At 40.7% G+C, this 24,748-nt stretch overlaps 1 protein-coding gene across 1 annotated transcript in view; it reads right to left on the bottom strand.

The window, feature by feature from the left end:
- The window catches only part of LOC121421215 (deleted in malignant brain tumors 1 protein-like), a gene marked incomplete at its 5' end in the record, with an annotated part of 32,317 nt that overhangs the window by 3,812 nt on the left and 3,757 nt on the right, over positions 1-24,748 (bottom strand). Inside the window, 21 exons of the mRNA XM_041615877.1 lie at positions 558-778; positions 1,573-1,681; positions 2,572-2,734; positions 3,513-3,673; positions 4,211-4,353; positions 5,014-5,197; positions 5,770-6,126; positions 7,069-7,392; positions 8,311-8,646; positions 9,017-9,451; positions 11,308-11,625; positions 13,166-13,489; positions 14,945-15,138; positions 16,326-16,470; positions 17,314-17,643; positions 17,948-18,265; positions 18,791-19,093; positions 20,827-21,135; positions 21,525-21,869; positions 22,709-23,056; positions 24,197-24,526. Coding sequence (XP_041471811.1) covers positions 558-778; positions 1,573-1,681; positions 2,572-2,734; positions 3,513-3,673; positions 4,211-4,353; positions 5,014-5,197; positions 5,770-6,126; positions 7,069-7,392; positions 8,311-8,646; positions 9,017-9,451; positions 11,308-11,625; positions 13,166-13,489; positions 14,945-15,138; positions 16,326-16,470; positions 17,314-17,643; positions 17,948-18,265; positions 18,791-19,093; positions 20,827-21,135; positions 21,525-21,869; positions 22,709-23,056; positions 24,197-24,526 — 5,697 coding nt within the window. The remainder of the gene's footprint in view (positions 1-557; positions 779-1,572; positions 1,682-2,571; positions 2,735-3,512; positions 3,674-4,210; positions 4,354-5,013; positions 5,198-5,769; positions 6,127-7,068; positions 7,393-8,310; positions 8,647-9,016; positions 9,452-11,307; positions 11,626-13,165; positions 13,490-14,944; positions 15,139-16,325; positions 16,471-17,313; positions 17,644-17,947; positions 18,266-18,790; positions 19,094-20,826; positions 21,136-21,524; positions 21,870-22,708; positions 23,057-24,196; positions 24,527-24,748) is intronic.

Below are 24,748 nucleotides of genomic sequence, written 5' to 3'. Positions count from 1 at the left end.
AAATGAAATTTATACAAACTTTATAACTATTTGAAATAATTTGCCTTGATTTTGACTTAAAAACATTTAATGAAAGTGATTGCTTGATATCTACAAGATAAGACCAATTGTGCATTGCTTGCCATTACTTGCAGTAGCAAAGAAACTCATTTCAAAGAACAGCTACAGTATAAAGCACAAGTAGCTGTAAGTGCAATAATTTAGATGGGGAGAAATGAAATAGAGTGATATTGCCAGGCCTTTGCACAAGGTCTACCTAGATTTTTAAGTTCAAAGGCAATATTTGCTTATTAAAAAAAATTATAAATTAGGAGGCTTAGATGTAACAAGGTGTTTGAACAAGTTTTGAAGGAAAGACAGGTGAGCCAGACGCAGGAGTTACAAGGCATAGCCTAATTGTGAAACTTGGCATATGTCTGTAGTAAATAGAGAGCCTTTCACAAAGCAAATCATCAGTGAATTTCACTCACAACTTCTCTCTCATCCAATCAGATGCAAGGATTCCAAGATGATAATTAGTTAAAATCAATCACATATCAAACACTTCCTGCACTCACCTGGAAAGCACATTACTCCTGCTTCCTGGCTGAACGCACACGACCCTTGACCCCACTCGGCGTGACTGCACTGACCGAGGTTAGACTCTGTACCAGAACACTTGACGTCATACAGCCAGAAGCCTATGGGGTCCCCGCCGTAGTAGGAACCCGTGTCTGCTATGAAAGCCCTGGGGAAGCCTAGCTGACGGCATACAACGCTCGCCTCGTTCAGGTCCCAGCTGTGAAGTTCAGAAATACATGCATGATGGTGATGATTGAACATGCTGCATAGCACAATATCACTGCCAAATGTGTCCTTATGTGCTCAATTGGATATCATTACTCTGGCTTTAGCCCCGTAGCCTTTTATATTGCGGCGGTATTTCAAGGAATAAATTCCTGCCAGGTACCCATTTACCTCTCCTGTGTCGAGTGCAGCACAATGTGGATAAATTTCTTGCAAAAAGAAATTACGTCAAGGCTGGGATTTGAACCCAGGACCCTCTGTTTCAAAGTCAGATGACTATAAATCCACTGGGCCACAATACTCCATATAATATCATAATATGTACATGTATTTCCATACCGCCATCTATCTAGAAATAATCTATTCTGAGGTCCACTTCCATTATTGGTTCCAGCAGTACGGTTAGGTTAAGCCGCCTGGTATATAGGCCTTGATGATAAACGTGACATATACAAGTATCTTAATGTTTATAAATGGCCTATCTATTGCAATTCTCCACACAGTTCTCTACTTCTCTGATTGCCTCTCAAATAATCTCCATTCTATTTTTTTAAGCCACTTTTATTTCATTTTCTCCTGTATCACCAGGATCCACCCCCTTTGATTATTTGTGTAAATATATATCGGTGTGACGTATAATACCGTCAGTCCTCACAAAGCCTAAAACTAATATTTGGGGGCAATGGCTACTTCTGTCTAAATACAATATTGTTCCCTTTACAACTATTCAAGTACTGTATTAAAAGAATACATGTATATCAACATGTTAGTTGAACAGTGGCTTACTTGTTATCACATACGGCTCGCCATTCTCCGTCGTGATAGACCTCTACTCTCCCCGAATCATTTGATTTTCCATTCAATCTCACAGGGGCATCGGGAAAATAGGCTGAAGCTGGGATAAAGGCAGAGAAAAGAACGAGAGAGGGAGAGATCAAATTAAAATGGAAAGTGTGCCAAAAAATTGTATTATCTTTCTTACACGTATTACAGGGGGGGGGGTAAAGAGAGAGAGAGGAGCGTAGGGGAGGGGATCAGGGGTGTTTCACAAAGATTTAAGTATGACTAAAGTCACTCTTAAATGCCGACGCGTACATGATATGCTACGCGCGATCTTATTGATAGATACGTAGTAGTGTGCGTCCTCATGACACGATCTGACCAATGCGGTCAAGCCTTTCATACCGTACGCAACTTGGAATTTAAGTGCGACTCTACGTCATACTTAGATCTTTGTGAAACACCCCCCAGAGATCAAGGAGAGAGACTCAGAGAGATACTGAAGATAGAGATGAGAAAAATGGCACGAGTGGGAGAGAGGAAAGGAGAGAAGAAAGCATACTTTGTAAAACGTCAGACACAGGAGGAGGAGAGAGACATAGACGGAGACAAAGAGACAGAGTGAGTTAAGAAACAGATAAATGTTAGGGTCAGGGTTGAATTAATGAAAACAAATATACAGGGATGGGAGGGGGCGCATGACTTGTAACTTCTTCCATTCGTTAACAAACAACGCAGGAGATGTTAGAGAATTCTCTCAATTTAATAATTTTTAAGCTTAAAATTTCAGCTGATAAGGGGAGGAAATAACTAAATACATATTTGAATGATCTGATCAAGGTGCACATGTTTGAAGTTATGAAGGATTGATTTTCATTTGTGACCATCTATCCCAAACTGGACAATACACTGTAAGTCACCAAAGATGAATTAAGCTCAACTATGAAAAAAAGTTGCTTTTCAGAACAGCAAATGAATTTGAAATAATCAATAATCTATGCTTACATGTGTTACATATCAGGCCGACATTCTCTGTAGTTACACAGTTGTGGTCGCCCACACCTCGATGCAAACACATCGTCAGAGAAGTCTCGTCACCGACACACGTCAGATCATCCAGTAGAGTGGGGAGGTACCCTAGACCGCCAAACTGTTCACCCGCTAATATCTGTTTTTAAATAGAAAATAGGCATAGGTGTATGAAATCATTTTTAGAAATACATAATCATTTTAATAGCAAGACTTTAACTAGATCGATTCCTGAATGCACACAGTTGAAATCTAAGTGTTCATCAGGATGGGAAGATAATAAAGACCTCCACATTGTTCATCCGATAAAATATGTGTGTAATTGGAAAGGAAGGATAAGAAATGATTTTAGAAAAGGATAATCATTCTAATAACCAAGATTTTCAATTACATGGGTCATAAAGTTTGTCAGGGTGGGAAGATAATCAAGACTTCCTAACTGGTCACCCGCTAATATCTCTTTGAAAATAGAAAGAAGCCATAAGAAGTGATTTTCGAAGAGGATAATCATTCCAATAAATATATTTCAAACTAATGGTTTATTCAGTACACAGTTGTTGACCAATCAATCAAGATGGACTCTTTGCCGCCACAGAAAAAATCAATCTTGCACCCCATTAATTTCAAGGTGCAACCATAAGAGTGGTTTGGCATGGGTTATGCAAATTCAGCTCCCAATAGCTTTTGATTGGTTTACAGCACAATGCAATGCACGCATCACTGTTGTATGTGCATGAAAAATAAATTTAATGTACTCTGTGTGTATTTTGAATAGAATGTGACTTGAGTTCAACTTTGTAGTCTGCTGTATGTGACTCTAGTTCAACAAAGAGGGCAAAGAGTTTACAAGCAGGAATGATGTCACAATGAGCTGATGCAAAAGATGATTAATTCTCAAATTGACTCCACAGTCTTACCTGTAGAACGCCAGGATAGCCCAGCTGACGGCAGACTACATTCGCTTCTGTGAAAGTGAATCCATCGTCACAAACCGTGCCCCATTTGTCCCCTACGTAGATCTCTAATCGGCCCTCGCCCGGGTAAATACCTCCTCGAAGACGCAATGGAGCCGATAAATCTGCAAGACAACAACATTCAAATCATAAAGATATGGAGCGCAAATGTGACTTACCAACCCAAAAGCAACAAGTTTCTCAAGATAAATTTTGTGATTTCTATTGAGCTTGAAAAAAAATTGATTAAGAATAACCCTCTAAAGTACTACCGGTAATTGAATGTCAAAGAAATTCATTGAGAGCTGCAAAGAATAAGAAGGAAGCAAGGTTTGAAGTTTGGGATTCACTCAAGCATGAGAAGTGTAGACTGGGCAATCTCGGTGAAAATTCCAAGCTGTCCAGAGAAACGATGTCAAAGAAACTCTAGATTCTCAGATTTTGTAAGCTTTACTTCTTCAAATTTTAACAGTATGAAGAGAAATTATTGCTGAGCACTTTTTTTTTACAAATATTTTCTTTGCAGACAAATTTACTATTTTGGGCTGTTTACAGAGAATCTTTTCCTGGCAACTAATTGGTGGTTTCGGGGTGGCAGGACGCACATACACTCAGAAGAAAATTCATTCATCCCTTTTCCTGATGATTTGGCTCTCTCTTACCTTCAAGGCATACAACGGAAGCATCTTCGTCATGCGTGCAGTCATGGATCGTCCACGGGTCGTGATCACATTCGGCCAAGTTACTCTCGTTGCCACGGCAACCAAAGTCTTCCACAACGATGGGCCCTTCACCAGGACCAAACCTGATGGTGGATGAGTAGTTTAATGTCACATATTTTATCAGTGCATTGTCTTGTTGTAAAAATAGACAAGCAGATTTGACAGAATTTTTCTCTCTGGTGATCTGCGACTCACATTCTGATTTTTCCTTTCTGTTTTTTATTTTCTTTAAAATTTGCATTGATTGCAACTATGCTTATGAGAATTCTGTTTTATTGGAATTTTTATGGATGAGGATAAAAGTGAATTTGAATTTGAATGTAAATCAAACATTACTCTATGTTTTTATGCCAAAGAAAGTCCTGGTAAACCATTTTTTTCACATTGGTATGGAACTATTAACTGTTTATTTAAACTCAATTATGCTATACTTTTTTAATTAAATTCAATCAGCAAAAGAAGACCGTCACATTAATTCAATGACTCTTATGAGCAAAATCTCAAGCTACTTGCAGAAAATGAAATAAAACAAATACTTCTATAAACATACATGTAGTCAATACTTTTGTATGTCCAACTCAAAAATTATAGTTCACTTCATGAAATGCGAGAGCCATCATGATACTTTCATAGAATTGAAAGTTATCATATGGACTATAAATCATAGGCAAATCATTCGGGAAGGTCCAATAAAAAATATGGGGTCAGATATAAATACTTCCAAGGAATCGCCCGTGATTTACCTAGACCGTAACGGTGCTGATGCAGCCGCTGGAAAGCCCAACTGTCGGCAAACAACGAGGGCGTCGCGTAAGTCCCAGGCATCATCGCAAACTGAGCTCCATGTATTGTTATAGAAGATTTCCACCCGGCCTTCGCTAGGCTTACTACCGTTCACAAGGCGGATATCTACATTCAATGGATTGGCTGTAATCGAGTGATAATTAAAAAAAGCTTAAGTGTCGAAATATGACATAATTGGATTATATGAAAGATAAGATATCATAACAATCATGAAATTAAGTTACTTTATACCTACTAGGAAGAATAGAGTAGCCATACATTTCCACTCACACTTCATTCAGGGGCGAGTTTCATTAAACTTGTAATTGGAACAAATGTGCAATAACAGTTTAAAGCTACTGAAATAATTAGATTTCATTTGCTGATAGTACACTTGTTATGTAAATTGTGCATTTGATAACTGCAGCAAGTTTTAATGACACAGGGTCAAGATCTTTAGCTAGTACATGTAGGATATTTCAATGATTTATTCCAGAATCTGAGCCCCTTTGCATAAACAGTTAGTAACTTTGCCATTCATTGGTAACTACCATGATAACACTGATCAACAGCCAATCACAATATAGGATTCCATAAAAGGTACCATTACATGACAAAGTGACAAATGTAACTTTCTTGCAATGGAGCCAAGATTATAGATCAATTGTAAGGTGGGCAGTAGCCATAATTTCTCTCAAAATGAGCAGAATACTAACGTATGACCTCTCCTGTGCTGCAGCGCACCCCAGCATCCATTCTCGTGAAGTAGCAGGTGTGCGTGCCAAACGGTGGGAAGTCGCAATCCAACAGATTCGTATCGCTTTCCTTGCACGCAACGTTACTCAGCACGATCGGACCCGAGCCCTCGCCGAACTCCGGTGACAGGACAGCCTGTAGGGCGCCCCCTTTGTAGCCGAGCATCCGACAGACTGTGTTTGCGTCGTCGATGTCCCAGCCGTCATTGCAGATCGTACCCCAGATGCCGTTGTGGAGTACTTCCACGCGCCCCTCAGAGGGGAAGTTCCCGTCCACCAGGCGGATCTTGTCTGCTGCTGTTGTGGGTTGGACCTCACCTGCAATCCACAAAAGGTAAATGTACCCAGGGCAAGATTAAGCAGTGCTTTGATTTACTCCTCAAACTGGCAATAGATATAACTTTTATATTAATTTTCATACGTTGGAAAATCAAATAGAGATACGACACGAGTCAAATTGAAAACTGATAGCAAGATTGGCATCTTAAATTAGGTTGTTTGTTGTTTTCCTACATGTAGCACAGCCAATTCAGAGTACTTAAAGGGGAATCCGACCTCAAAAGAAAAAAATGTGTGGAAGGTAAAAAAAAATTTGAATAGAGAACGTTTGAAAGAAATCGGACAGGCAATAATGAAAGTTGAAAAATTAGATTGCTTTAATAGAGGATGTAAATTGCAAATTAGTAAATTGAGTGGATACTAACCAAGGCAGCTATCACATTGCGATTTATTGCGATTTATTTATACAGAAACTTTGGTGGTCATATTATTGGATTCTGTACGAGCTCATTTTGATATCGTTACCAGACAAGCATTTAACTTTAAAGGTAAATGAAAGTAGTTGCAGTAAACACTGATTTCATGAGAAAGTATGTGAAACCAAGTTTAATTGTCACAATATCATCGATAATCTAGATCTGGTACAGCTAAATAAACTGAACTTTGTGAAATCTTGAAATCTACACTGAAAAAAGTTCACACTGAAGATCACCAACACAGATGAGCGCATGTGGGACAGTGAATTATCATTGCTTTGAATGTCGGCCCGACACTTGACCTGAATCCTGTGCTTATTTGCTTATTTCTCAGCAATTACACAATTTCTTCCAGAATCCATTGGCACATATACAAACAGACACTGTGGTGGTAATTTCATCGGATTCTGTACGTACTCATTTTGAAATCGTTACCACAACTAGAATTTATCTTTCTTTAAGGAAAGCGAAATTCTTTGGACTTGAAAGGAATACTCATCCTCACCTCCATCGCATATGATAGAGACATCTTCCCGATGACCACAGTTATGAACCCCGACACCATCATGAACACAGTCAAGAATATGGTCCTCATCTCCAGAACAACTTACGTCATCCAAGAAGATCTCTCCCGTTCCTTCGCCAAACAGACCGCTTCCTGAAAGCGAGACCGCGCCTGGATACCCTAGGGACCGGCAGACCACGTGGGCGTCCTCCATGCTGAAGTAGTCGTCGCAGACGGTTCCGGTGACGGAGTTGATGGTCAGTTCTAGGCGACCTTCCCAGGGTGCACTGCCACCGACCAGGGCAATGGACACACCCTCGTATGCTGGCAAGTAATCAATAAAAATATAGGTTACAAGTGGGAGTCATGCACATATTTAGGCGCGATAGCTCAGCCAGCAGAGTGGGGGATTCGGATTCTGGTGACCCCGGTTTGATTCCCACCTAGGGCCTGTTGTAGAAAGAGTTGCGTTTAGACGCAAATAAAAAAAAATCAATCGCAAGTCAAAAAATGCGCGTTGTTGATTGGTTGAAAATCAAGTTACGCATGATTTTTAGAGTTGCAACTGATTGCAAGGTTTCTGCAACGGGCCCCTGGTGTGCTAGTGGCCTTTATTGGTGGGTATTTATCCTCATTACCAGGTCCCTCGGAGAGGACCTTAAGAAATTGCTCCCCTGGTTGCTTGCTACAAGCTTTCATGCTTTCGTTGCAATCAGGAAAACAAATCACCTCCATATTCACCTTAATAGTTCCTCAAGGCACTTGCATATTGCTCTTGCTAAGCTAGGCTCTTGATTTTGGTGCTTACACCCTTTTGGGGAATATCTTCCTGCCGGTACCCATTTACCTCATCAGGCTTAAGTGCAGCACAATGTGGATCACTTTTTTTGCTGAAGGAATTTACACAGGCTGGGATTCAAACCAACAACCTTTGTTTGCTACAGGCCAAAGTGCTTGCTAAAAATAAATCATATGAATATGACCTTAAGATTAAAATTTGTTTACCCAAAGCAGACAACAAATCCTGTCTATATATTTGAGTGAAGACTGCTTTACCAAGGCTCAGAAGTGTTTGAAAATTGGCAAATATAAAAAATCTATGCCTACGATGTCATTTTCATTCCTCAGTAAAATTATATAGAGTACCTTTTTTCTACCCCCCAAAAAAATCAAAAGCTGGAGTTTAATATTAATTGAATTTTTTGACAATTGCTTGACAAATATAAATCAATGTCTACTTACATGGGAAACAATCAAGTCCGGCTGCTTCAAACGGCAGGCAGTTCCAGTTGACAGGATCGTACTCCTCTGCAGAACAATCGCCAAGCTTCTCCTCATTCCCAATGCACTCAAACCTAACCGACGCACTAACATCCCCCTGCTCTGTAGTCTTCTCATAGGTCTTCATGGCACTACGGTACCCAAGTTGGTGGCAGACGACGGTAGCGTCGGCGAAGTCAAACCCTTCGCTGCAGACGTATACTGATGAGTCGTTGGTTCCACCGATGCTCACGGTTCCGGAAGCAAAAGTGGCGTTGGCTTGCATGTCAATAAGGTTAGGAGTGTAGGATGTGGTCTCTAAGCAAAGAGAAAATAAAGAACTTCTTATCTATCTGTTTATAAGCTGAGGCTTTGGAGTTCTAATTTCAAGTTCAGCAGGTACGTGTTGAAGCCAATGACACTCAACCTAACTTTAAAATAGGTTTTCCTGGTTGAAAGGTGGCAGAGAATAAGCCATTTCATAATTAGTTCAAGAGCATGTTTTCGCAAATGTTCGTTCCATTGAGTTAAAAAAAACTATTTTTCTTTTAAGGCCAATGACCTTCATCTACACACACGCAAATTATAATTACAGAAAGGAATTTAAGTGTGTGTGTCGGATCCACCAATAATTTACTTTTAGCAGGCAACGTTTTTCTTTCATTTTTCTACTTAAAAGAAAACAAACCTGTGTTACAGATGACTCCTGCATCCTCAGAATGACCACAGTTATTGGTGTCACTCTTGGAGCAATTGGAGAAGCTCTCTTCCGTCCCACGGCAAAGGACATCATCAGCGACGATTGGTCCTTTGCTCTGGCCGAATCCTGCAAGCATGACCGCCTTGCGAGCCGAGACGAAACCTAACTCACGGCAGACCACGGTGGCGTCCTTCAAATCCCAGAAGTCATCGCAGACCGATCCCCAGACGCCGTTGACATTCCATTCCACGCGCCCCTCGTTGGGTGTGGCCCCGCCCACGAGACGCACCTGTCCATGTTTGCTAGGGTCGGCTGGTACAGTGGTAGGGTGTGGCATGGTAGTATTGCTGGTTGGTGCGCCCATTGAGGTTGTTGCATTGTCGGCAAGGTTGTAGCCCGTTATGGTAGGAAAGGTAGTTGTATCTGAAAAAAAAGGTTTTATTTGAAAGAGACATTACAAATAAAGAATTGAATTGAAATACAAATCAAAAGAAGATGCTTGGCTGGCAAATCGTGTGAAGTTCAGTGCATCTTTATCTTAGGTGCCATCTTCTTTAGGAATCCCACTCAACATCTTCCCCAACGACTTTCCTGCGTTTCCCATTGTTTTTTCTTTGATGCATGCAAGATTTTGGAATTCCTCCTGAAAAACACAGCTCTGCCCTTTGGTAAGGTGTCAAACCAGAACTGGGTATATTAACCCTATCTAGGCTGGGGTATTTTGGGAGTTCATATGGCCGGGGGGGGGGCCTCCCAGGCCCCCCTAAGATCTCGGCCGTTGACCGCGCGATCGCGCCGAAAATTGGCATGCTGGTTGCCTGGGACATAATCTCCAAGATTGTATAGTAATTTTTTTCGTGCGAATTGCTATTAAGTGATTATGCTAATTTATGCGTAATTAGTATGCGAAATCATACTTTTTCCTCTAACTCCCTAAATAAAGCTCCAAATGTACTAATTTTTGGTATTGAAACTCTTTGTGGTGTTCTTAGCAAGTGTACATGAAAAAAATTGCGATATCAAATCATTTTCTAATGTATTTTATTGTTTTTTGCAATTTCTTATGTATTTCTTTGTTTTTTGACCTTTTGTTTTTCATTGTTTTTTCAATGAAATTTGTTGGGGACTCTTCTGTGATCATAAAAAGCATAAAATAAATACATTTAGAGCAGCAAAACTAAAAATAATCATACATTTATGAATTTTGGTTGAAAACACAATTTGCATTGACTTTGTACACGAAATCACGTTTTTGAGCAATTTTCGGTCTGACATGCACTTACATAATGTTGCGTAATTTCGGAACCACATACCCGGAGGACGCAAAGTTGGTCTCAAAAGTTGCGCAAGACTTGAAAGTAAAAAGTCAGCGAGTGGTGCGGTCAAAAAATTTTGCGCGGCGAAAATATTGCACGATTTGTTGAGGGGGGGCCTCCGAGGCCCCCCCGGCCTAGATAGGGTTAAGGGGCTTTCACAATTACACTGGTGCGATTGTTTTCGATCATTTGGTCACAATATACGTTGCACACAATCGCAATGGTTGTAAGCAGTCGTACCATCAATTGTGAAAGGGGCTTTAGATATTCTTTTGGTGATTCAAAATGCCAAACAGCAATCAACATGTTCTATCAAGGGGCAGTTTCTTCTACTATTTCAAATCGCAAGCATTTCTCAGCAAACTACAAAAGCCAAGTTCTTAATATAATCAACATTTTCATTCATCAAACCCAATTTTATCTATTCTTACTTCACTTCATATTAAACTACAAAAATAATGACAAATTGAGAGCCTCACAAATTACCATAAGAACTAGAAACTGGAGCCAAATAATTACACCCAGCCTTTTTGTAGAGTGAACTGCTACATGTACAGTATGTTCCCAAGAACCATCCGTATTTGGAATACTCTCCCAAACGCTGCTGTAACTTCGACCTCTATAGCTGGCTTCCGGGGAGCAACATTGCCTATCATTCAGCAAATGTTGCCTCCCCCTCCCCTCAACCCTAAATCAGCCCCCCAGTCTTTTTAGGGTTAAGATGCTGTAAGAGGGACACACACGCAACACCCGCACACTGTATATACAGTAGTGCACCAAGAATTCCACCACAGGATCACCACAGCACCTGAAGCACTGGCAGCACCTGACACAGCACAACCCTCTCCAGGACAGCATGTACGCTTTTTGGGAGAGTATTTCTTCAAGGTTCAAGGTTCAGGAACATTGATCATACACGTTTTATTGAATTTCTGCATAAGTAAAATAAAGAAGGTATCTTACCGGTTTCCTCCCTACATCTCACTCCAGCCTCATTATCGTTAGTACAGCCATTCCTATTGGTCAGGATTCCTTCATGAGGACACAGCATCAATTGGCTCTCATTCCCATGGCAACGGAGTCCGTCAAGAACAACCCTGCCCTCTCCAGGAGAAAAGTGGGCATCGTAGAACACCTCCTCAGCGCCCTTGTAGCCGAGCTGGCGACAGACGACGTCACCGTCTTCGATGCTCCATTCCGAGTCACAGACAGATCCCCACCCACCAAAGTAACGCATCTCAACCCGTCCTTCATGAGGGCCAGAACCTCCAACAAGACGGACTGAAGTTACAAAGATAGAGGAAGCAAGAGGATATGCTCAAACCTTACAGATCATACAAAAAAAAGATGGACTAAGGTTGTAAGGATAGAAGAAGCGAGATGTACTTTAATACAAGAATATGCTTGAATTGTATAGAAACCCGACAGGATGGGCTGAAACTATAAGGATAGAGGAAGCGAGATATAGAGGATATCCTTAAACTTGATAGATCCTCTGACAATACAGACTAATGATATAAGAATTAAAGAATCGGGAACTATGAATTATGGGCACTCTGGTTATATAATTCTGCAAACCCGATGCATAAAAGTCACCATTATGGTAACCTGCATGGAATCTTTGATTTTGATTGGCTGTTGATCAGCCTTGGATGGCAAAGTTACCAGAATAGGAACTTAATATGCAATGGGGCCCTGGCATATTTAACATCTATCCAATTCCCGACGAGGTGGAACTGCAACATTTGTCAAACAAAACATGGAAACCTTTTTCTAAACCACATTTGACAGAGAACATTGAAATTGACTTGTAATATTACTCTGATTATAATGACTACTGATAATGACTAAGATTCCAAATTCAACTCAACCTGAAATTCAGTGTGTGATGCGTTACAAAATGATGAGAACTCATCCAATACTTGTTGAAGTATTTTGTCGAAACCAATTAGAAAAAAGAAGTACAAATGTGAACTCTTTCCTGGGCCTCATTCATAAAGACATTTACGGTTACTATGCCATGATGGTAATTACCATGGAATCTACAAATTTGATTGACTGCTGAGTCTTGTCACCATGGTATCCATATAAAAGCTACACTATACAAATTAATGTTTATTATTATTATTATCATTACTTACAATAATTATTATATCCTACATAAATTAAATCCTGTATGCTGATTGGTTTAAATAGCATCATGTGATCAAACATATATGTTTGATCATCGCAAAATAGTGAGAATATATTCTCACTATTTTGCGATGATGTCAATAATGAAACACCTACCGAAGAAAAAGTGCTATTCCGCGACGTCAATGATGGAATAGTCGACTATTCCATCATTGACGTCACAGATCATGATGGTGCAAGCACTAATACGCGTTCCGCGCACTGAACGCGTAGCTAAGCGCTTCAGGAAAAGTAGGTCAGTCAGCGCAGCTGGTTTGATTCAGATTAAACGAACGATGATCTAAGAGTACAAGAACTAGATTATCAAGATCTATTTCTATAATTTATTAAAGTAGGATATAAAACAAATATACCAGGCCTTCGAAAGTAGAGAGGGAATTATTCATCCTCGTAATCACTATTTTTTCCCTCGGGGATTTGCCCCTTGGGAAAAATAGTAATGCCAGTCCAACCTCTGATGAAAAATTCCTGCTATACTTACTTAAAGCTAGGTATATTTGTAAATCATACTATAAATGAACCATAATCAAAGTCCTTTACGAAATGGGCCATAGACTTGTGCAAGGGGCACTAGGGTTAGAATGAAATGGTTAACATCCTATATAACATACCAAGATTTGTACTTTACCTGGTATTTGACAAGCTACTGACACATCCTCAGCGTGGGAGCAATCTCCTCGTAAACCAACACCCACCGGGCACTCCGCCAAATTAGTCTCGTAACCACCGCAATCCAGCTCATCGTACACAATGCTGTTGTTTCCGGGCCCGAAGAACGCATTGGGAGCGAAGGTTATTGCCTCGGCTGAGACAGCCTGACGGCAGACCACGTGGGCGTCGTTGAGATCGAAGCCATCATCACACACGGTGCCCCACGAGCCCTCGTTGTAAATCTCAACCCTTCCCATGAGGTAGTTTGGACCGCCTACGATGCGCACATCTCCATCTGAGGCTGTATGGTAAGACAATTAATCCCCATATAATCACTGATTGAATAAATTTTGAGTGACTTTTCCGGGGCACAAATTTACTGAAGGGGGGGGGGGGGATTTTTAAGAACGAATTTCGAGTTCAAGATGGGAGGGTGAGCAATAAAGGCCACTGCACACCTTACGACCCAACTGGTTTGCGACTGTGTTAGGGAGTATGCATCGCAAGGAAGTCATTAGCCTCGACACCGCACACCTTGCGATCCGATCTGCAACTCACGCATGTGCCTTTTGGTATAGCAACTGAGAAAATTCGCTTACTAATGCTTATGCGCGTTGTTTATCATATACCCATCATGCAACTCTGCTGTCTGATTGGCTGGAAGTTGGATTGAGCTTTTGATCCAGTCATAAGGATTCGACATGTCAAATCCTTACAATTTTCCTTGCGGCTTGTCTCTGACTGGTATGCGACGCTCAAGCTGACAAGAGCTGTGACATCACATCTCCCCTCACTCAGTCGCAAGGCAGTCGGGTCGTAAGGTGTGCGGTGGCCTTAAGACCCACAATAACGGTATCCACACTACCTCCATTTCGTCCATGTGGTATTAGACTAGCTGAGAAGTAGAACAATTACTTGTAGAGTAAGTCCATATTAAACAGGTTGGACGGTGACATGACATGTGCTCCCAGCTTTATTTTGTCTAATGCCCGGTTGACACTTCCACGCATTGTGGTGCCCGCATTGATGCGTACCAGTGCGGGACACTTTATGCACAACTGGGCTACATCAGTTCACGCATTGTCCTGACACATTCACGACATGTTCGCGCATAGTTCACAAAGTGTTCACGCACTGTCCTGACATGCTTTCAGCAAATATTCTCGACAACCTCTTCTGTGACGTATCTAGGGCAAATTTAAATATTCCAACGTTCTGGTATTGACACCCTCTATGTTCGTTGATCCACGTGGTCTGCACTCACAATTCTGCGCAAATCATTCGCCATCGCCAACTATGTGTGAAGTATGCTTGGCCTATGCACAAAGTATGCGTGACCCTGTTGTGAAGTAGACGTGAATTGCGTGCTACTACCCCAGGGGTGTGCCTTCTTTTTTTTTGCGTCACAAAATTTCTATTTCGATGCCATGCAGTGGCACAGCTAGTTTGTGCACAGTTCACAAATTAGTTATGCGTGCCAACATTTTCAACATGTTGAGAATTTGGCACGCATTTCAAGCGCTGCCACGCACCTATCCGCAAGCTGGTACGCATAGTTCGCGCAAACTATGTGGGAACCACAATGCGTGCAATTGACACCCGAGAATTAGGACTGCAATAGGGTCTTATGTTAGGAGTAGGTCTGGGTATAGTTTAATCCAGGTTTATAGTTAGGGTTAGTAATTCCCTTAATGTGTGAAATTTTGACTGGAGATATTGTCGCCAAAGCAAATGTCATAGAACCGGTTGGACTTACCTGTAGCACACGACACTCCTGCAGCATCCCTTCCAAACCTGCAGATATTAAGATCCTCAGTGACCTCTTCCCGACAATCTCCAAGCCCGTTCTCTGCCCCTGTGCAGTGGACGTCTAGAAGCCTGTAATGGTTGCTGTTCTGGCCGTAGCGGGAGTTACGCGAGACCCGTCGGACGCTGCTGTAACCTAGTTGCCTATTGGACATAGAGAAGACACATTTTACCAGACTGTACATGATTTATGCAACCGATTTGTCACCAAATTTTCTACTTTTTAAAATGAAGAAAAAAACATTATAATCTTATATCATTTATTTGCTCTAATATATTAAATTGATTATGTAATTGTGAGCACTAGCCAGAGCAAGTTCAGTTAAAACAAAGACATTTTCAAAAACAATTTCTGCTGACAAGTTGGCATAGTGTCACAATGATTTTTGTCATTGACAAGCTGACATTACCAAATATTCTTTGATAGGAACCAGTGGCTTAAAGGACAAGTCCACCCCAACAAAAACTTGATTTGAATATAAAGCGAAAAATTCTACAAGCATAACACTAAAACTTTCATCAAAATTGGATGTAAAATCAGAAAGTTTTGACATTTTAAAGTTTCGCTTAATTTCACAAAACAGTTAAATGCACATCCTGGCTGGTATGCAAATGAGGAGACTATGACGTCATCCACTCGCTATTTCTTTTGTATTTTATTACACGAAATATGAAATATTCTAATTTTCTCCTCATTGTCAAATGATACAACGATTAATTTCTCCCTGAACATGTGGAATTAGCATTGTTTAATACTATATGGTTCAGTCAAATTGGTCCTTATTGTCAAATCTATGAAAATGAAATATTGTATAATGCAAACAATATAAAACCAAAAAAATAGTGAGTGATGGACGTCATCGACTGACTCACCTAGTTGTGCATATCACTGTTTTGTGAAAAATTAAAGCAAAACTTAAAAATGTCATAACTTTCTTATTTTACATCAGATTTTGATGAAATTTTCAGCACTATGCTAGTTTGATTATTCTCTATTTATTCAAGTCAGCATTTTTCTGGGGTGAACTTGACCTTTAAACATATTTCCTGCGACCCCTCTATATGTGCGTTAGAATTTATTTTATTCATTTTATGTATAATTTTTTTGTATCTAATGTAATTGTATTCTCATTGTATTTGATTATTTTACATGTCGAGGGTTGCTTGTTTACAAGTTTTTAACTTTTTTTAGCAATCCTGGTATTTTATTTACTACGTTGTTTTATATTATTGTAATTTGATTTTTATCTTATACCAAATAAATGTTAATCTGTTAATCTGTAATCTTCCAAAATCCTAGATCTACGAGTAAATTCGCTCAAGAAACCCACCTGCAAACGACAAATCCATCAGCTAGGTCCCACGTATTGTCACACACGTTGTCCCACACCCCATTATAGAAAACCTCAACGTTGCCCTCAGATGGGGTAGACCCTCCGGTTAGTCTGACAGGAAGGCTGGGTTTCTCAGAGGGTTCTGTGGGAAACAAAATAGTCAATTCAAATTGATTCCTTTCAATTTGGTCTAACAGATATAAGTCATTATGATCCAGTTCAAAGACATTATTTACAAGGTTTACAGAATATCAAGGTACCTTGTCGGAAGTCAGAGCTACGCGTACGTCTTTTTCCCGGGAATCCCATAAGTTGCCCTTCATCCCAATTCTCACACTTCATCATACAAGAAACAGCGGAGAATGCAGAAAAACTCCTCTAAAAATAAGCACAGGGCACAGAATTTAGACAAGGCACTTAGGAATACACATGGTAAATGAATACTTGCAAATTCCTTGCATGAATCAATATTTTCAAATGCTTGGATATGATATCAGACTTGAAGTGCAAATTCACACATAATAATAAAGATTGCCTTCAAATTTTTTTGAATTAGTGCTCTTCATATGTGAAAACTGAAAAAAGAGATGTTAACAAAACTTGTTTCATTCAATTTTAGTGTGTTTTTTTTACCATTTTGCAATAATTTTTATACGCATTACATCATTTTTCAGAAATTTGACTGAATCGTGTTTTAGGAGCAGCCAAATTATGTGAATTCCTGTCTTAGTAAACAACTGTAATGAAAGAAACTTTATTTTTTATTATACTTCAGTTTTTCTCTTCTCTATTTTTTTGTTCATTCACATGTTTCTACAGAGATGCCAACCTGATCAAGAACATTTTAGTATTTTAAAGACTGGAAATCTGTATTTTCGTGAAGAAATCAGTATTTTCATGAAAACACCAGTATTCTTTCTCATTTTTCAGAAATAATAACTGAAAACCAGTACTACTTGGCAGTTCTGTTTCCCAGCTACCTTACCTGAGCTACAAACAGCCCCTGCATCTTCGGTATGCCCGCAATTATGCTGCCCAAGTCCGTTATTCTCGCAATCCAGTAGTGATGCCTCCGATCCTCTGCAGTCCACGTCATCCAGGAGTATCTGACCGCTGCCCCCGCCAAACCGCGCTCCGAACGGCGCTGAGATTGCTCTAGCATAGCCAAGCATACGACAGACAACGTTTGCATCATTGATGTCCCAGCCGTCATCACAGACGGTTCCCCAAGAGCCGTCGTAGTAGACTTCGACGCGACCATTGCTTGGGATGAGACCGTCGACTAGGCGGACAGCAAAGTTTTCTATTGGACCACCTAAGGAGGAGGAAAAAAGATAAGGAAATGTGGATAATGGTCAAACACCTATGCTTTGTAGCCAGTAATAGTCAAGGAAAGTTGCTAGACAACCAATTTGAATGGACAGTCGCTAATTACAATATGCTTGAGTGAGACCTAGTTTGGCAGCTCATCTACGGCCTGGGTAAGATCTATACACTACAAGTGTAACAAAATAATCATGGCTAGGAAAGCTATAAAATATCATCAGTATACATGTAGTTCAGACAATAGCATAAACATAGTGCCTCCAGATCATTTAGATCAATTGAGAACCACCTACCTTCAGCACAAAGAACCCCAGCATCCTCATGATGGCCGCAGTTGCTGGTCGCAATGTCCCTGTGACTGCAGAACGCTATATTTGTCTCGTTGCCGATGCATTCTACATCGTCCAGAACAATCTGGCCATCCCCAGCACCGTAGTGAGCATAACCGTACGATTCCTCAGCTCCGGGGTAGCCAAGTTGACGACAGACGACGTGCGCATCATTCATATCCCAGGAGTCATCACACACAGTTCCCCAGGCACCGTTGTAAAGGACTTCGACACGCCCCTCATTGTCATTCTCACCGTCAACCAGTCTGACATCAAGCTCATCTGAGAAAAAAATACGACCAAAAAGTAAAAGTGAAAATGACCTAAATTGGATAAAACAGAATCATCTGGAAAATTAATGAACAGAAACATGATCAACCTCATGGGGAGGCCAAAATATATTCCATTAAGCATATCAAAATGCTACAGCTCATCAACATTTGAAAACTTTTGTGACGAGAAAACTCAAAAACATAGGTTGAAAATCACTTTAATATTTTGCACTTAATTTTTTTCCTGACAAGAAAGGGCAGGGGATACACATGCCCCATTTTTTCCCTTCCCATAGATCTGCATATTTCTGGTCAATGTTTTGAATATGAATAGCATTTCAACTTCTACAAGAATTTTATGTCTTCATCATCGCCATCATCCTCTGCCTAATGTACATGGAAGACAACACAAGTCACAAAGAAAGTGCACTGCACGTTGTCAGAATGAGGAAATACCCATTAAAAAAACAACAAAACAGCCAATTACAATATGAAATAAACTTGTACAATTAACTTGGACAAAATGACAACTCACTTGCACAAATAACACCAGCATCTTCGCCATGCCCGCAGTTATTTACACCGAGTCCGCGATGGGAACATTCCATCAATCCACTCTCTGCTCCAGTACAGCCTACCTCATCAAACAGGATATCTCCCTGACCAGGACCGAAGAACGCCCCAAGGGGAGCAGATGCAGCCTTGTGGTACCCCAGCATGCGACAGACCACTGTGGCATCCTCGATGTCCCACGCGTCATCACAGACTGTACCCCAAGTTCCGTTGCTGTAGAACTCAACCCTTCCTTCGCTAGGTGTCCCCCCATCTGCCAGGCGTACTGTAGAGAATAAAGTTAAATTTTTGTGCTTTGGAGAGTGCCATCTTCCAGTACGAGTTGGAAAAGAAATGTCACTATATGGATACACATACTGTACATGTAATGTACCATTCCCCTGCCAGTGTTTATAACAGATCTTTGGCTATTCCTCAGATTCAAAAAAGATAAAATTCACTCTTAATGCTACAGACTCGGCAAAGTCTGCCTAAATTTTGGTACAGAATAATTGTTTAGAATAAACAGAAACGAAATGGTGACAAGCATGACCCTAACACCCAGGGAAGACTGTTTGATCCTTTCTTGAAATATGCATTAACCCTATCTAGGCCGGGGTATTTTGGGAGTTCATATGGCCGGGGGGGGCCTCCCAGGCCCCCCCCTAAGATCTCGGCCGTCGACCGCGCGATCGCGCCGAAAATCAGCACGCGGGTTGCCTGGGACATAATCTACAAGATTGTATAGTAAGATTTTTCATGCGAATTGCTATTAAGTGATTATGCTAATTTATGCGTAATTAGTATGAGAAATCATTCTTTTTCCTCTAACTCCCTAAATAAAGCTCCAAATGTACTAATTTTCGGTATAGAAACTCTTTGTGGTGTTCTTAGCAAGTGTACATGAAAAAAATTGCGATATCAAATCATTTTCTTATGTATTATATTGTTTTTTGCAATTTCTTATGTATTTCTTTGTTTTTTGACCTTTTGTTTTTCATTTTTTTTTCAATGAAATTTGTTGGGGACTCTTCTGTGATCATAAAAAGCATAAAATAAATACATTTAGACCAGCAAAACTAAAAATAATCATGCATTTATGAATTTTGGTTGAAAACACAATTTGCATTGACCTTGTACACGAAATCACGTTTTTGAGCAATTTTTGGTCTGACATGCACTTACATAATGTTGCGTAATTTCGGAACCACGTACCCGGGTGACGCAAAATTGGTCTCAAAAGTTGCGCAAGACTTGAAAGTAAAAAGTCAGCGAGCGGCGCGGTCAAAAAAATTTGCGCGGTAAAAATATCGCGCGATTCGTTGAGGGGGGGGCCTCCGAGGCCCCCCCCCGGCCTAGATAGGGTTAACTCTATGCCCACTGTGTTCGACAAGAGTACCATACGGTGGACTGTCAACTTCGAATCAAGGCATGCTTCCTTCACATCGCCCACATAGTGCATCATACTAATAACACCTAAACAATAGTGATGTGTGCAGTGCATTGTATAAAGATAGCACTTCTTTACGATAAACCAATCAAAATCTATTGTGGGATGAATCAACATAGCCCATGCAAAACCCCTTGTAGGATTGGACCCTGAAATTAATGCGGCAGAGGAGGGATTTCATCCATGGCCGGCAAATTTCAATAAATATAAGGCCTAGCGCCATGAGAATTCTTTGGTGGAGCGTTGTGGCCCAGTGGATAAATCTTCTGACTTTAAAAACAGAGGGTCGTGGGTTCGAATCCCAGCCATGGCGCAATTTCCTTCAGCAAGAAATTTATCCACATTGTGCTGCACTCGACCCAGGTGAGGTGAATGGGTAACTGGCAGGATTAATTCCTTGAATGCATGAGCGCTGAAAGGCAGCTTGAGCTAATAATAACAACGCGCCTCGGAATAGAATATTTCTAGATAGATGGCGCTATATAAATGCCAATTATTATTATGGTATGCATGCTCAATTACTCTACACTATCAATAGTCGTCTCCGAGCATGGTCAACAGAAATCTACCTCTTTGTGAGCAGACAGCGCCAGCATCCTCTGAATGTCCACAGTTGTTGTTGAACAACCCAGCATGCTGACAGTCCAAGATGTCCCTTTCAGTTCCTGAGCACTCCAAATCATCCAGGATAATCTCTCCTACCCCTTGACCAAAGAACGACAATGTCCGGTATGCTTCCGCCTCCGCATGGCCCAGCATCCGACATACAACGTTGGCATCATTGAGGTCCCACGAGTCATCACAAACAGTGCTCCAGGTGTTGTCATAGTAAATCTCGACACGACCCTGGCGGTAGTTGCCTCCTCCGGTCAGTCGCACTGGCAAAGTGTGCAGACAAGTTTGTGTGAAAATCTTACCAAATAATTGGCAAAATGATTCCATGATCATTTATGGGGTGAAAGTTTCTTCAATGCACATAAAAATCCTTATTACCTCACATAAAACTATAAAAGTTTTCTTTCTTCCCCTTTAAATTGAGAAAGATAGTACTGCTTCAAGATTGCAGATTAAGTTATATCTCATAGAGCTCTTACTTAGTTCTTCTTATTTTGAATATATTGCTCATGGCCATGTCCAAAAAGGTTTCATTGCTTGATCATATTGCTGACTGATACAATGATTGCATTGATCATTAGGTGCGATAAAAAATACAATTTAATTTGAAAATCAACTTCTGAGATTGTGCTACCAGTTGAGGATAAATTACCTCTGGGCCTACAGACCACTCCAGCATCTTCATAATGTTGACAATTATGCTGGTAGAATCCTGGATACTGGCAATCCTCAAGGCTCGTCTCATTGCCGAAGCATTCCACATCATCCAGGAGAATCCTGTCTTCACCCTGTCCAAAGAACCCACTCGAGAGGGCGCTCTCTGCTCCAGGGTAGCCCAGCATTCGACAGACGACGTGAGCATCGGGCAGATCCCAGTAATCATCGCAGATGGTGCTCCAGTTGCCGTCATGTAGGACCTCGACGCGGCCTTCACTGGGTGTGGCGCCGTCCACCAATCTAACCTGCAGAGAACTCAGGGATTCCTGGGTGGTATTCCCTACAGATAAAAAAAAATAGTAAAGATAAAATTTAGCTCTGCTTGTGAATTTGAATAAGGAAGGATGATCTCCTTAACTTCTTCACATCAAACCTTTGGAGAGTATAGACCTTCATATAGTCCAGTAAGGAATGAGAAATCTTTTATGTACTTTTGATTTTCCAGAGAAAAAAAATATATGAATTGCCTACAGCATTAAAGGGATGGTCCGGGCTGAAAGTATTTATAGCTTAATAAAGAGAGTAGAATTCACTAAGCAAAATGCAAAAAAATTCATCAAAATCGGATAAAAAATAACAAAGTTATTCAATTTTAAAGTTAAGAAACATTTTGTTTTCACACAATATTGCTATTGCTAAGTTATTCAATTTTAAATTTAAGCAATATTTTGTGAAAACAGTCATCATGAATATTCATTAGGTGGGCTGATGATGTCACATCTCCACTTGTTCTTTTGCATTTTATTATATGAAATTAGGTTCATTCATTTTTTTTCCTCCGAGAACTAGAAAAATTTGACTGACAACTGATTAAGTGCATTAGATATTTATTGCTGCAACTTATTTTATTATAAGGGAGACATATTATTAACACAAGTATGAAATAATGAATAAGAATAAGAAAACGGAAAGTTGGGATGTGACATCATCAGCCCACCTAATGAATATTCATTACGACTGTTTTCATAAAATATTGCAAAATTTTAAACTTCAATAACTTTATTATTTGTTATCTGATTTTGGTGAAATTTTTGGCACATTGCTCAGTGAACTCTACTTTATGTATTAAGATATACATATTTTCAGCCCGGACCATCCCTTTAATGTAGATTTACTGACCTGAACATCTGACACCAGCATCTTCTGCATGCCCGCAGTTATGATTGAACAATCCTTGATGTTGGCATCCCCCAAGGTTGTCTTCTGTCCCCTGGCATTGTACATTGTCCAGGATGATGGGTCCCTGACCGGCTCCGTAGCCTTGGGCCGACCGGGCCATGCCCAGGCCGAGCATCCTGCATACCACATGGCCATCGAGCGTGTCCCATTGGTCATCACATATTGTGCCCCAAGTGCCGTTGTAATACACCTCCACCCGTCCCTCAAGGTCAGTTGTGCCATCAACGAGTCTCACCTGGAGGTCGACTACAGGCATTGTTGTCGGTGGAGCTTCGGTAGCACTTATGTCTAAATGATTAGTGAGAGCGAAAGCTTTATGTAGTCACCAGGGTTTATTTTTCTGTATCTTATGACTTATTTGCCTGAGCCATGCCCCAGATTAACTAGAACCATGAAAGATAAATGGAAAATGTGTTTTATATTGAAATCATTTGGTGTTTAACAAGATTACATGTAGAATTCTGTTGTGCTTAAAAGTTCGGGAACCCCACCAGAAAATGCATTCCTTCAACTAATGTGTCCAGCTAGCCCAGAGGAACAAACTTCATTGAATGCAATACTTTATCACCTGATTTCACAATTTTAAATTTAAAAGATCGCAGAACCTGTACACTTCTAAATATGTTCATTTACTGGTGGGGTTCACTAACTTTTTAGCAACATTGTATGCACACAGCCTCTTATTAAGCACATATTACTTTTGGGGTACTGCTGGTCCAGAATCCAAGAATTTGGCATGTTTTTAAATTATTATTATTGTTATTATTATTATTTGTTTGGCATCACCTGTGCCTGGGAGGCGAAGAGCGAACTGAATCACTGTGACCCGCAGGTCTCTCCTCCCGACATAACTGATTGGGGGGAATGCAGGTGGACCACTACACCGGGGTTTCCCCCTACTCTTATATGAATAGTGCAAGGGGTTCTTAACGTGCAAAGGTGGTGACTCTTTTCTACACGGGGCCTCCTTTTATCGTCCTATCCGAGGGACGGAGTGTTTTCCATTGTAACATAGCCTGCATCTATGAAACATGGGAGAGACGTTTACACACAACGCACCGGCTTCAGTCATCCGCCCGTGGTGGACTCGAACCCACAATCTTTGGTTCGACGGGCATACACGTTACCGACTGAGCCAACACCGCTCTCCATCTCTATATAGCTGCTCGGACGACAAAATAATATCCAGGCGCACCAAAATAACATAGCTATATTACATCCAAAGGGATAGGCATCTATCTGACATGGTGTAGGGTCTCAACTTCTTTTTTTTAGGAAAAAAGCTTGGATTGTGACACTGTCACATAACCACAGGAAATTGGTCAACGGATTACATAGTCATTGGACAAAAAGAAATGAGATATTCCAAATAATCTAGAACAGCAGGTCTTGTCGCCCAAACTTGTGTATGCCTGAAGCATAACTCACTTGTGCAGACCACTCCTGCATCCTCCGAATGGCCACAGTTCTGGTCCAGGAAACCAAGCCGTTGACAATCCAGGAGACTTGCTTCATCTCCTTGACATTCTACGTTATCCAAGAAGATGGGGCCTTCACCCTCACCGAACTCTGCTCCTCTAGGTGCACTGATGGCCCTGGTGTAGTTCAGCATCCTGCAGACGACGTTGCCATCATTGATGTCCCAAAGGTCATCGCAGATGGTTCCCCAGGTGTTGTTGTAGAGGATTTCGACTCGACCTTCCATTTCATTGGCTCCATCTTCTAGACGTATCTGGAGAGGTTCAGTTGGTTCTGGGCCTGTCAGGCGTGTTAGAAAAGAAAGGTATGTGATGACTGTCAAAGGATTAGTGAAGTTAAAGACGGTTAACACTTAAGTCAATCATACTTTTGAGCTGAAAAATAAACAAAAACATGTTTGTTTATGTACACTTAAGAATATTAATCTAATTCCTAATCAAAGACTTACATTCTTGATGGGACTATAGCTTGGTCTTTACCTAATTACTAAATGCCTTTAAC

This window comes from Lytechinus variegatus, chromosome 9 (genome assembly GCF_018143015.1).
Source record: "Lytechinus variegatus isolate NC3 chromosome 9, Lvar_3.0, whole genome shotgun sequence".
Classification (NCBI taxonomy): domain Eukaryota; kingdom Metazoa; phylum Echinodermata; class Echinoidea; order Temnopleuroida; family Toxopneustidae; genus Lytechinus; species Lytechinus variegatus.
Note: the sequence above shows the minus strand (reverse complement) of the source record. Positions and strands in the feature narration are given on the sequence as shown.